The sequence below is a fragment of the Lagopus muta genome, chromosome 3 (genome assembly GCF_023343835.1).
Source record: "Lagopus muta isolate bLagMut1 chromosome 3, bLagMut1 primary, whole genome shotgun sequence".
Classification (NCBI taxonomy): domain Eukaryota; kingdom Metazoa; phylum Chordata; class Aves; order Galliformes; family Phasianidae; genus Lagopus; species Lagopus muta.
The window spans coordinates 59,169,606-59,182,529 of record NC_064435.1 but is presented as its reverse complement, the minus strand read 5'-3'; the positions used below and the strand labels follow the sequence as shown (position 1 = coordinate 59,182,529).

Genomic DNA, 12,924 nt, shown 5'->3' with positions numbered 1-12,924 from the left:
TACAAATATTTAAGAATTGTTCAATACACAAATTTCTTAAGTTGATTACATCAGTGTGAATGATCTGTTCTGTCAGTAATCTAAATAAGATCAAGAAATGTCCCAAATACTTTTAGATTGCATCAGATTTGTACATTAAAATATAAACTACTCAATAAGCATGGTATTTTAATGAGGCCAACCAATGCCATCACAAGAACACTGGTTTGTATTTCCTATAATTAAATTGTGGCTAAGAATGAGCTTCTCTGGCAGCGCTTCAAACAAAGTGTTAAATCACAACTAATCTAAAACCTCATTTCATCCTCAGTGCTACTATTTTCTGAATTTTCTTCTAGACACAGAAAATCATCCTTATAAAGATTCCCCTTCTGTCTGCAGAACAGGAATGCTTAACTCATTTCAGTTGCTGGGCCAGTAAAAATGCCAGTTGATCAACACAAGGCTGAATTAAGTGGAATGTATTTCACCCCTTTCCTGACACCATGGTAACTCTATCTGGCTAGATACAGCGTAATTATTCCTTGTTTAAATACCTAAGAGATTTCCAGTAGCATCAACAAGTAGCTGCCCACCCCTCCTCACCAGCTAGGTGCTGCTGCTAAATGCGGCAGCTCTCAGCACCATCCCTCACACTAATCACATCTCTGTTTCTCATTACAGCATTCAAAGCCATAGGAAGCCCTTTGGTAGGGAGCTTATGGATGCTAAATAAGTGAGGGTGGGGTTTTTTTTGTTGTTTTGTTGTTGTTTTTTGTTTGTTTGTTTGAACCTACAGAACTCTGCCTCCATGCAGAAAAAACTCTGTCTCAGTTTTTTCTATCTTCTCATGGTCAGTCACTTCTGCACTGTCAACTTCCATCCCAATGTACTTCTTCACAACTTTTCATCTAGGAATGAGCTAAGAAGTTTCCTTTCGAGCATGCCCCAGCAGTGGCTAAATCCTTCAGTAACCTTTGGTTGGTAGAGTTTAACCAGCACCTACTGAGCGTCTGCAAACAACCTTTTTTTATTTTCCAGAATCATCCCTCTTGACCAAAGCACGGCACACTTCCAGAGGCACAGCAAAATGTGCAGTCCTTCCAAAGTCCACCCCACAAACAAACCACAAGTGACTGTTCCAACCACGTCACTGTATTTCGAAGAAATGACTACTAATAACCTCCTGTTCACTTACAATCACTTAAACTAAGCATTTCTTATAAGAATAGATGGCTATCACCTAAACACATTATTTCCTGACTATATTCTCAGAAACTATACTAAGATTTGTTTTCCCTCTTCCCCATCCTCGAGCTACTCAAGGCATAAATCTTGCACATAAAATCTCATTCAGATGATTGCCTATTTGGTAAAGTTACAGTAAAGTAACAAGCACTTCTTTCGAGTCACTCACTCTCTTCCTTGTTTATTTTGTTAGTTATTTGGTGTCACAGAATTGCAGGGGTTGGAAGGAACCTCAAGAGATTACTGAGTCCAACTCCCAGCTAAAGCAGGTACCCTACAACAGGTCGCACAACTAGGAGTCCAGGTAAGTCTTGAATATCTCCACAGGAGACTCCACAACCTCTCTGGGCAGCCTGTACCAGTGCTCCATCACCCTTACTGTAAAGAAGTTCTTCTGCCTATTAGTACAGAACTTCCTACATTTGAGTTTAAGGCCATTACTCCTTGTCCTATCATTATACACCACTGAGAAGAGCCTGGCCTCATTCATTTGCCCCCCTTTAGATGTTTATTAACATTAATACTTGTTTTAGTGAATCTCTTACCACCTTTCTTGACAAACCAATCTGTCAGTTTCCACAGGCTACATATTTTTTTTAATCACTAAGCAGAGAGAGGGGACGTTTGAATCTGATCACTTACACAGCTAATTGCTACAGCTGTCCCTGGCACTGTTCTGGCTGCATCAGATTGCTCTTATTTAAAGAACTTCTGATGACGGTTAAAGAGTTAACACAGCAGTGTGGATGCAGCCACTGTGTTTTACAGAATATGGGGGTTTAATAATATGGACATTAGGCATTTTGTGCCACAACTGCCCTGGGCGTGTTCATTTTGTTAGTATTTGAAGCATACACAAAAATTTAACTCAACAGTGATTTTTCTTGGAAGTATATTCAGTCTCATTATCACATACAAACCAATATCAACCAGAAGCATGTAAACATTGTAAAATCCACGCATCACCTTTCAGCGCGACTGCTGTAAAAAGACCTACATTAGCAAAAAGCGAACACTAACCTTCTCAATATTTATTTGGTGTTTTCTTAATCTTTCCAAATCTGTTGGAATTGCCACTTTAATGAACTTCTGAATGGCAGGTTCAATTCGACGGAGCCTAACTTTTTCATCGTCTTCAGACATCCTAAAAGCACCTTGCAAGGAAGGCAATACTTGCTACTCGTCCAGTATGCCTTTACCAAGGTAAAACTCCCTAAAAGAAAGAGAGAGGAAAAAAAATTGCAGGCTCACAAAAATATAGTCATTCAGATTTTTAAAAGAAAGCAAAATAAGGTAATTCAGCTTTTCCAACAAAACTGTGCTTGAGTACAGTATTACCTACCTAAAAAATGATACCCTATTACCATTTTTATTTGCATTTGAAATCATTACTCCCATTTAATTACAGGCATTGGGAATCTACTTTCATAAATAAAAATTTAACTGTAACAAGAAATAGCTAAATAATTAAGGTAGCTGCAAATAAAGATGCATAAAGATAGGTGGAAGCCCTTGTTGAAAATAACATCCACGATTAGATGCATTCCTCGAGCTCAAGCTCTGTCAATTTACATCTTGAAACACCCATAAAGTTGTAACACATACCGTGAAAAGACAGTAATTCTGGAAGCTCACTTTCCAGAAAAAGTAAGAGCTTCTGACTGAAGACTTCTACTTCAAGTCCCTTCCTGAAGTTGCCACAGCATCACCCAGCAGAGAGTATGAACAGGTTACTGAAATATTTGGAGAATCAGCACACAAGAAGCTTGAATTCTGTTCTCTGCATAAGCACAAAACTTATTTTTCAAGTCTCCCTTCTCTAAAATACAATATGTAGGCAACAACATGCATATAACTGTAAATAATAGCATTTATATGTGTGCGCGTGTGTAGTGTAAAGGAATGCCATTATGCTGAATGCACATAAAGGGCAAGAAAAACTACTGCGAGATAATTCTGTAATTTTAGTACTGTATAAAGAGAGGCTATTCAGATGAGATTTTCTTTCTTCACATTCTTTTTTTTTAACAAAAACAAGAGATTGAATTAATGGTAGAAGGTTTTGCCATGACTGTGTTGAAAAAGACGTGCTGACTTAGTTGTCTTAAATTGCTTGTACTGCAACAGCATCTTCAGCAGAAGGCTTTCTCTGATTTTACTCTTCCAGTAATCAAACTAACTTCAAATAATTGACTTAGCATAATCTTCCTGTTTACAGAATATAACAGGTTAAAAAAAATATATCATTTTTCAGGCAGCCAAGCAGATTAGTGTTATTAAAAATATACATTATTTTTCTCATGTCTAACCAGACAGTGGGCAGTCCCTGCACTCGTACCTACACTGCAGGGATGACACCTACACCTTCCCTTAACCTTTGAAGGAGCCAAGTGTAAGTGTCTTCCACCAGGCCAGGGGAAAAGGTAAAAGACCTTCAGGCAAAGAAAAGCTGGATTTCTACATAAAGTTCCAGATTCATCACATTTTCCACAACAACTCCAAATAAAACAATTTTGAGATTTTCTGGAGGAAAAAAAAAAAAAAGAATGCTAAAAGATGACTCTCCCCATTCATGTATTCCACCCAATAAGGAAGATGAGAAGTTGAACAAGTTAGAGGAAGCCAACCTGTAAGACTTCACTGTAGAATTACCACTGAAACATCTTGCCCTTCTTCAGAACCGCAGAAGAAAATTATTTCATCGGTTGATTTTGCAAGCATTACTAAATCATCCCCACTTCAAACTGCCCAGAGATATGCCACCAAAAAGCCTTACAAATCCCTTTCTAACTCCACGCATTCAGTATTAATAGTTCTTTGTCCAAATCTTCGAATAAACATGCAGCGTGCAGCCTCACTTCTTTCAGGAAGAGAAAAGAACTTTAAATCCTTGCGTGTTGATTCACTGTTCCCATCACTCTAAAACCAGCAGGCCTGGTCCCCGACCCCTTTGAAAGAGCCACTCGTATCTCATGGCTGAACTCCAGCTTGAGCTTAGCCTGGATTCTTCTTGCCATGAACAAAAGATAAAAAGCATTATACACCAAACCGCACTACTTCCGCTTTGAATACACATTTAATTTCCTGACAGCTTATAAGCTAATCCACCAGTTTATGAGCTAGAATTAATTAAAATTTGGTTCCTTAAAGAAATTCAGTATCCAAGTCATGCTTTTCTTCTAATAGAATCATGTTGAAGAAGCAATGACACAAATTCTTTGAGCTTATTGCACGGCGTGTATTAGTGGAAAAACAGAACTCACTCTGGTCTCAGCTGTTCTGACACAAGTTGAATTCATCCTAATTTGGTACCTACCCCTTACTGGTATTTAGAGATTGACGAGTGTCAAAACCAACAGTTCAGATAACTTACCAACTGGACTACTGTAAAGGAGAGTTAATGCAGCTAACAGCCATAGGTCTTGAGCAGGTAGGCTGATAAAGCCCTTGGTTTTAAATCCAAGTATTTAGCTGCACGAGGGCTCCGAGTAATCACTTTCTCCACCTTCCTAATTCCCAGGCTGTAAACTCAGTAACAACAGGGTCTGTAAGATGCTTTAAGGCACTGCTGCCTACCACACGCTGCAAACAAGGGATGAGAAAATAAGAAAGAAATAGACAAACTCCTTACATCCCCTTCAGGTCTTCTGCTTTTTTCCTCACACAATATTGCTGCTTTTGTAACAAAAATTCTAAGCTATAAATTCTTGATAAGAAAAAAAAATGCAAGAAAGTAGTACCTCTTTATTTGAAGTTAATATAATTCAAATGCAGTTAAAAATTACATGGTTTTCTGGTATGTCAGTTCCAGATGTAATGGCAAAGAAATCTCAGCTTTCTTGCATACTTTATTGTGTTTGCTTTTTCCTAAGGATAACACACATAATTAATTTCCAAAGCAAGAACACCGTTTCTCCAGTAATCTCAGAGTAACAGCATAGCATAGGCTGGAATGGAATTTCAGAAGCCCTTTAGCAAAAGCTAGATGTCATTGCAGAGGCCCTGCCCTGTCTGATGGACACTCTGTACCCTTGCCAGTCCTCTGCTCCTGTCTTTGATCATTTTCAGATTAACAACACATCAGTAAGACGAAAACCCTTCATTGTGAGTAGACCAGCTTGTGTCCACCACCTTTCAGGGAATCATGGAGGTTGGAAGGGATCTTTGGAGATCATCTAGTCCAACCCCATGCAACAGCAGTCTTCTTACAGCAGGTCACACAGGAAAGTGTCCAGGTGAGTTCTGAATCTCTGCAGAGGACACTCCACAACTCTCTGGGCAGCCTGTGCGAGTGTTCTGTCTTCCTTACAGCAAAGAAGTTTTTTCTCATATTTATATGGAACTTCCTGTGTCTCTCGTATTACTACTGCATACCTCCAAGCAGAGTATGCCTCATGCCTTCCCACAGCCAGCAGTGACATCTCCCCTTCCTTTACCTTCTCTTCCTAAGGCTGATCAAACTCACCTCACCCAGTTTCTCCTTTAATACCATGTGTTCCAGGCCCTATCCGTGTTGGACAGTCTCACAAGTGTTGAACAGAGGGGAAGATCCACTGCTTCAACCTGCTGTCCTCCACCCACATTCTTAATGCACCCTTCAGTGTGCCTGCCCATTTTCTTCTGCAACAGTGCGCTGAGCCTCACATTCAATATCATGAAGTCTTTTCTACACAGCTGCTCCTCATCACATCACAGACTCCTGACAGCCTGGAACACACTCCTGTGAGTGTCTAAAATACAGCTCAGTTTGAGCAAAAAAAGCCCAAGACAAGACTGTGTCATTACATCAGTAATTTAAAATTAAAAAATTCAAAAATTAAAATTATATCCTTATTAATATTTTCATTTTTTACATACTGGCCCCAAACTGGAACTAAAAGTAAATTATACATACCATTAACTTAGTGTTTGTACCTAATATGAAAACCACCTATGACTCTTACTGCTCAAAACAGCCCAGTATCTTCAATATCATTTAAGTGTATCTTACATAAAGGATTAGTCTATGGCCTCTTGTTTGAATGTACTTCTCACAGAGTAATAGAGCCTGAGATGTTCCACTGGCCTGATCTTTATTAAATAAATGCCTATATAAAGCACACAAAATCTTTATATAGCAACTCACTTCCTCTTTCAAAAAAGGAAAAGTCCAAGCAGCATACACTATCTTGTTTCATCATTTAAATTAGACAATGTAAGGGGTAAAAAGATTTTCACAGAATCATAGAATTGCCTGCATTGAAAAGGACCACAATGATCATCTAGTTTCAACGCCCCTGCTATGTGCAGGGTCACCAACCACCAGACCAAGCTTTGTGTGAAAAACTTCCTCCAAATATCTAACCTAAACCTCCCCTGTCTCAGTTTAAAACCATTCCCTCTTGTACTATCACTATCCAAACAATATTCCAGATGGGACCTCACAAGAGCTGAGTAGAAGGGGGAATATATATTTTCACATACCTAATTCCCAACAATGAAAGTATCAGTTTAATTCTGACAGTCACCCAGAACACTCTGTGCCACACACTCTGTGGCAGAGCACAGAGATCACATTCACACAGTTGCAGTCAGTGAGAAGATTCTTACACTGTACAGTAACATATCACAAATTTCAGTAAATGCGGTTGCACGGATCAAATGTTAAGCTGCAAAGTGTCCTTTGGTAGGAAATATGGTAGGAAAAAATGCAGAATAAGCCTGAAGAGTTCTATTTACCCAAAGAAATGCAATATAATGGTCCTATTTGAAGCAAAGTCACTTCTGACACTTCAAACAATCAATGCCACTAAAAACAGTACCTCAAGCATAGATGTCTTGTTTTAAGGGTTGTAAGGTCAAAAAGCTTTCTCCTTTTATCAGAAGTTTATATTCAAACAGTTAGAATACAGGTGCTGGAAAGCAGAGATACACAGTAGCTTCCTCAGTAAAATATGAAGGCCCCAGAACCGAGTGGCAGTGAGCATTCACTGCTGTTCGCTAGGCTGAGCTTTGCAGTTAGTGAGGAACACACTCCTGTGGTGAGGTACCGCCACCATGCACTTTGGCTCTGAACTTCATCTTTACCTGCTGGCTGTGAAAGGGACCTGAGGCTAAAATACAGTATTGTGACCTGTCCCAAAGCACTGACAAAGTGACACAAAAACACATCTATGCTAATGGGGCTGAGAGCTATATACAGGGGGTCTCCTTTGGAACCACCAGAATTGGTGACTGTACCCAACAGCCTGCAGATCCCAGCGGGTCACAACCCCGTGGATCACCTAGCAAGGCAAACACCACCCAGATAGAGCAGTGGGCACACGGCTGCATGTGAGGAGACCCCAGCAAACCCTGGGCTGCCCTCCCAGCTCTCTGCCAGCTGCAAAAGGCCAGACAGCACAACCACCTATTCATCCAGACGGATACCAAAGGCACAAGACCAACACGTCAGCATTTCTGGAGCAAAGCTAAACAGGAAGAGCGAGTTCCTCGTGGACTAACAGCCACCATATGCGGCCAGAACATACTTCAACCCTCAATTAGAGCCCTACTTCTGACTTCTCCGTATTCCCGGACTACAGCTGCAACAGGTGACCAAGGGCAGAGCTTCCTGCACCCTGCTTACACAGGCAGCAAGGTGGGGGAGGGAAAACGGGTTCCAAGAGAACGATTACGTCCTACATCAAAGCTGCAGGTGGACGACTCCGCTTTCTTTCTGCCAAGCGAGACCGCCGTTTACAAAACCTGGGGGAACACAGCGCTCAACCACACACCGCACTGTTTTAGTCGCACGCTGCCTGTCCCGTCCCGTCACGCTCACCCCTCCGAGGGAGGGCCGGCCCCCGCCCGCTCCCGGGACGCCACACTCCCGGGAGGAGAGAGGGGAGGTCGGACACCCCGCCTGAACGGGACGAGCCCCGGGGCCTCTTAGAGGGACGGTGGCCCACCCGAGGCCTACACCGCGGCTGCGGGAGCGGAGCGGCTCAGACCTCCGCCCCGCGTGCTCCCAGCCCCGAAGCGGGCTCCTACCGTACGGAGGATCCGCGCTTAGGCCCCGGCCCGGCCTTCTCCTCGCTTCTGAGGCGAGCGAAGCGAAACCGAAAGCAGCCGGACCGCCATCGCCGGAACCTGGCGGTCGCTCCGGCCCCTCCCCCTCGTCCCCTTCTTCCCTCCTCCCCCGTAGGTGCTCCCGCCGTCCCACCGCTGCGGCCCCTCACCATGTGGCGACTGTGCCTGGGATGCCGCCGAGCTGCGCTCCTCCTTGGCGGTGCGTGGCGGGCTCTGCATGACGCACGCATACGCATACACACATACATAGACACATATACGCATACGCATACACATATACACACGTACAAACCTTGTGTCTGAGATCAGTGTCCAGACGCTCCATGAACTCCAGCCCTTGGGGCCGTGCCCACAGCCCTGTGCAGCCCGTTCCATGCCCACCGCCCTCTGGTGCAGACCCTTTCCCTGACCCCCAGCTGCCCTCCCCTGACGCAGCTCCATGCCATCCCTGTCGCTGTCACACAGAGCAGAGCTCAGCGCTGCCTCTCCGCTCCCTGTGAGGAGCTGCAGCCGCCATCAGGCCTCAGCTCCTCTGCTCTGCGCCAACACAGGGACTCAACTGTTCTTCACACATCTTGCTCTCCAGACCCTTCCCCATTTTTGAAGCTCTCCTTAGGATGGGACAAAAGCAGCCCAGGTCGTACAGGTGAGATACCGCTCCCCTCCCACTGAGTCCTTCTTTGCTTACATTATTTAGAAAGTAAGTAATGAAAATTCTAATTTGAAAATAAGTGAATTCTGTTTGTATCCTGCACAGGTAATCGGTTGCTATCCCAGTATTCTAACCTCTGGCTAGCAGAGTTCCTCCTCTATATAGGTGTACTGACAGCACAGGTTTCACTTACATAGAGCAAATATCCAAGGGCAGCCCGCTGTCACTTCTGGTCATTTTGCCACCTCTCAATAGAGATAACTATCTGTTAGTGGAACTATCTGGCTATCTGACAATATCTCTATAGCAACAATTAAAGAGAATGCAGTGCCATTATTGGCATAGAACATTTTTTAACTGTCCTCAATTGTACTGAGAGAACTGACGAGTTTAAGTTGATTTTTATGTTCTGAACAAGCTTTATGTTATCTGTCCATCTGTCTGTCATTCCATATCCCTTGGACTAGTTGTGATGTAGTTTGGAGAAAGTTATTCTGCTCATTTAAGTTTTGTGGAAATTGGCATTTAAACCTAAATTTGTTTCCTCAGCCAGAGAAAAGCAGGCGAGAACGTCAGTTCCTACATATTCTTCCTAGCAGCGATCAGTCATTCAGTACTTGTATATCAGCCATCCACTTTGCATACACATCATTCCAGAGTGATAGATGTGATTGTTGTAGGGCACGTGAAGAGGAAATCGTAGTTACTGCAATTAAAATTGTTTAGGGGCTAAAGAATCCAAATCCACAGAATCCATAGCCTTAATTACTTCTGTTGCTCACAACATGGCTGGAGAGTGCTAAAGTACAAAAAAAAGTACTAAAAATGTTTACACTGCTCATATATTTAAAAAATGGTAAAGATAATTTGATCTGGCATAGCATAACCGGTTTGATATGGGTACTCTGGAAGAAACATGGAAGTGCTGATCTGGGGTGCAGTCATTAAATACACATAATTAAATGCTGCTGAATACACTTTTATGGAAAAGATTTGATTAAATACACTTGAGTATAATTTTAGTTCATAAAGGTAATAGTGTTGATTTAATAGGTTTCATCTAAGTTAGAACTGTATGTCGTTTTCACAAATACAGCATAGCCTACAAAGTCTGTAGTTCATTGCAAGTGCATTAAAAACTGATTCAACTGGGAGCTCTCAAGAGAAGTGACTGTAAATGAAGTTTTATCATATGGATGTCTTTTGGGGAAGCTTCTTCTTGGCTTGGTGCTATTAGCAATGACTTAGACAAAAATACAGAATTACAAATTACAAAGTTACGACTCTGCTGTTGTAAATAGTAGTAACAGTGAGTAATGGTAATGTCATTTGTAAAAATATTCTTAAGACAGTCCACTTGAAGGCTGACATTCAAAATAAGGCCTCAGAGCCACCCTTGGAATCTGAAGGAGAGTGACTGGCATGAGGCAGCACTGACAGGAGTCTGGGCATTATGGTATATAAGGGGACATGAACTCCCAGAATAAAACTTTTGCTAATACTCTGAAGCAAACCTAGAGGAACATCAAATGCAATTGGATTGGTTTTTTGTGTTTTGGTTTTTTTTTTCCCCCAAAGATATACTGTAGCTTAAGGACACAAAGTGGAAGTTTTGATGCAAAATATATAGGCAGATATTCTGTGCAGTCTGATGTGGTGATGTTATGACTACAAAGTTATACTCTGCTTTTTCTGTCCTTGTATGCCTTGGCTCCAGAATAAGACCGAGAAGTCTACGTATGTGGCAGCAAAAGAAGGAATAGGATATCAAGGATGTTTCCAAAAAGAAAGATTTTTGAATGAGTTCAGACAGGCATTCTCTGAAGAGCTCCTTGCACATCTCATTGTGCTCACAAAGTTCAAACCTGACTGTCCAGTTTTGCTACTGTTGTTAATGTGATCTCCCAGACAACCAAGCAGTGACTTCCTAGAATTCTGTACTTCTTCAAGGAAAAGAAATGACAATGCAAAATGCTATGACAATCATATAAAGATCTTCAAAGGAACAAGAGTTCCACCTTCAGGTCTGGGAAAATACTACCTCTGATGGCAAAAGATACCTCAGAAAAATTGTCAAGTGTAGATGGAGGTGGACTTGCTGAATTACAGGCGGACTCAAACTTGTATTGCATGTCTGTGGTCAGTTTTGAAGGGCCTCTTGTAGATCTGATGACTATGTATTCTCATTGAGTTATCAGAGAAGCTGTTCTGTATCATCAATGAAGAAAAATGATCATGAAGACTCCTAGGAGAGTAGAGAACAGCTGCACATCCAACTGAGGAAGAGCTTCCACAAGTTCATTCTTAGTCCTCTAATATATGAATTGAGAGGCAGGATCCAGATAAGCGATGCATTTAATATGGTTTCTTCACTTAGTCTTACTGCTCTGTGCTCAGCAATCTTTCCTTTATGTGCAGTCTCTGAGATAACTCATTCTAGGGATGGCATTTCAGCATTACTCAATAAACACAGAACTTCCCAGATACTTACATTATGTTCCCAAAGATAGATATTTTTCCAGTAAAGCATTTCAACATTCTGTTGCCTTTTTAATGCATTGTTATTACAGATACACTGTTTTCTCTATCAAAAGACTTGTGCTGGCAAGAGCTGGTAATAAAGCTTCCATTGTGTCATGGAAAACAGTCTTTACAACTGAGCCAACATTGCTCTCTCCCACAGTCTTTAAGGAGCGCAACATGGTTCAAATTGAGATCTCCTTCTAACATACTTCCCTGACAAAACCAAACTTTTTCAGTGATTCTTCATTTCTTGATTTCTTGAGGAATATGTGGCAGCATTTTCTGAAACTGTCTTCATGATCTAAATAAAATCCTGTGTGTTGATTTGAGGGGAAGATGTTAGCTACTGTTAACAAAAGCTGTGTTATAGCTTTGCAATTGGTGGAAATCTGATACAATACATTTTAGTGTAATTTGCTTCAAAACCAGCTCACATTTGGTTGAGAATCACCTGTATGATATTGCAGAAAGGTCCCCCAAATGATAATGAAGCAGAAGAGGTTTACTGTACATTAATATATTTGTCAAAACAATTACACTGAGTTGAGTGTGAAAGGAAGAGAGAAATCTATTAGCACTGTAAAGCAGCTTTTATTTGGAGATAAACATTTCCTCCGGCTCACATAGGTTATTTTTGTCTTTTCCAGCATATTGGCAAGTCTCACACTGTGATTTCCATGTACAGTTTACAGCAGCTGCCCCAGAAACAATCACTCAGGAAAGTTAGTGGCTACAGAAACTACCCACAACACCTGGACCACAGCAGAATTTCCCTGCTGACAAGAGCATCGGCTGCTGGTGAGAGCTCACACCTAGGGCATTCCTGGAACACACGTACAGTGCTTTGCCTGGGGAGCCTGAAATGGCAGAGCTCCTCCCGTGCTTCCCAGCAGTCCACCAACAGGCATAACCAAAAGAGATACAATTTCAAAAAAAAAAAGGTACTGCTAGATTTGTAGCTGAAAACTGCCACATGACTGCAATTTAATGAAGACCCATTCTTTTTTCCCAACACTTTCGCATTGCCACTGGATCTGTAGGAGCATTCTCACCCTTAAAACTAACAATCAGCTTTCATTACAGCAGTGATATGTCAAATATTCTTGGTTTCACTTGGAAGGTCACATAAGCAGTTTTACTTTACTGCAGGAGAAGGTTGAACCAATTTGATTAAAAATTGTTTAGCAGGATTGTGTTTTGCGCCCGTTTGTCTGTTGTTATAGGGTTGACCTAAGTCAGTATCAGCTCAAGACAAATCCCTACAAATCACCCTAATTGAAAAAGGAGTTTCCACGCAAGACACTTTTAGCAAGTGAAGTAAATGTTCATTCATGTAAGACCTTAGAAATTCTGTATCATATCTCAGTGCCTTTCAAGTCAGTGGTAAAATTTATCATGGTAAAGATTTCATTCATCATCCAGATCATAACATTTCTGAATGCAAGAAGATACAAACCATAGTCAGGGAAAGA

The 12,924-nt window shown here is 41.6% G+C and overlaps 1 protein-coding gene and 1 long non-coding RNA gene across 5 annotated transcripts in view; one reads left to right on the top strand and one right to left on the bottom strand.

Moving 5' to 3' along the window:
* The window catches only part of STX17 (syntaxin 17), a 33,388-nt gene extending 24,719 nt beyond the window's left edge, over window positions 1-8,669 (bottom strand). The window contains exons 1-3 of one of the 4 annotated variants that reach the window (XM_048940368.1): window positions 8,239-8,349; window positions 2,833-2,960; window positions 2,248-2,440 (exon numbers count right to left, since the gene is read on the bottom strand). In XM_048940368.1, coding sequence (XP_048796325.1) covers window positions 2,248-2,370 — 123 coding nt within the window. In that variant the 5' untranslated portion in view covers window positions 2,371-2,440; window positions 2,833-2,960; window positions 8,239-8,349. Of the gene's footprint in view, window positions 1-2,247; window positions 2,441-2,832; window positions 2,961-8,238; window positions 8,350-8,426; window positions 8,536-8,569 lie in introns of those variants that run through there. The other 3 variants (XM_048940370.1, XM_048940369.1, XM_048940367.1) reach the window with 3 other exon arrangements.
* A 74-nt stretch (window positions 8,670-8,743) lies between these two features.
* The window catches only part of LOC125690807 (uncharacterized), a 25,986-nt gene continuing 21,805 nt past the window's right edge, over window positions 8,744-12,924 (top strand). Inside the window, exon 1 of the long non-coding RNA XR_007375805.1 lies at window positions 8,744-8,923. This is a non-coding gene — a long non-coding RNA (uncharacterized LOC125690807). The remainder of the gene's footprint in view (window positions 8,924-12,924) is intronic.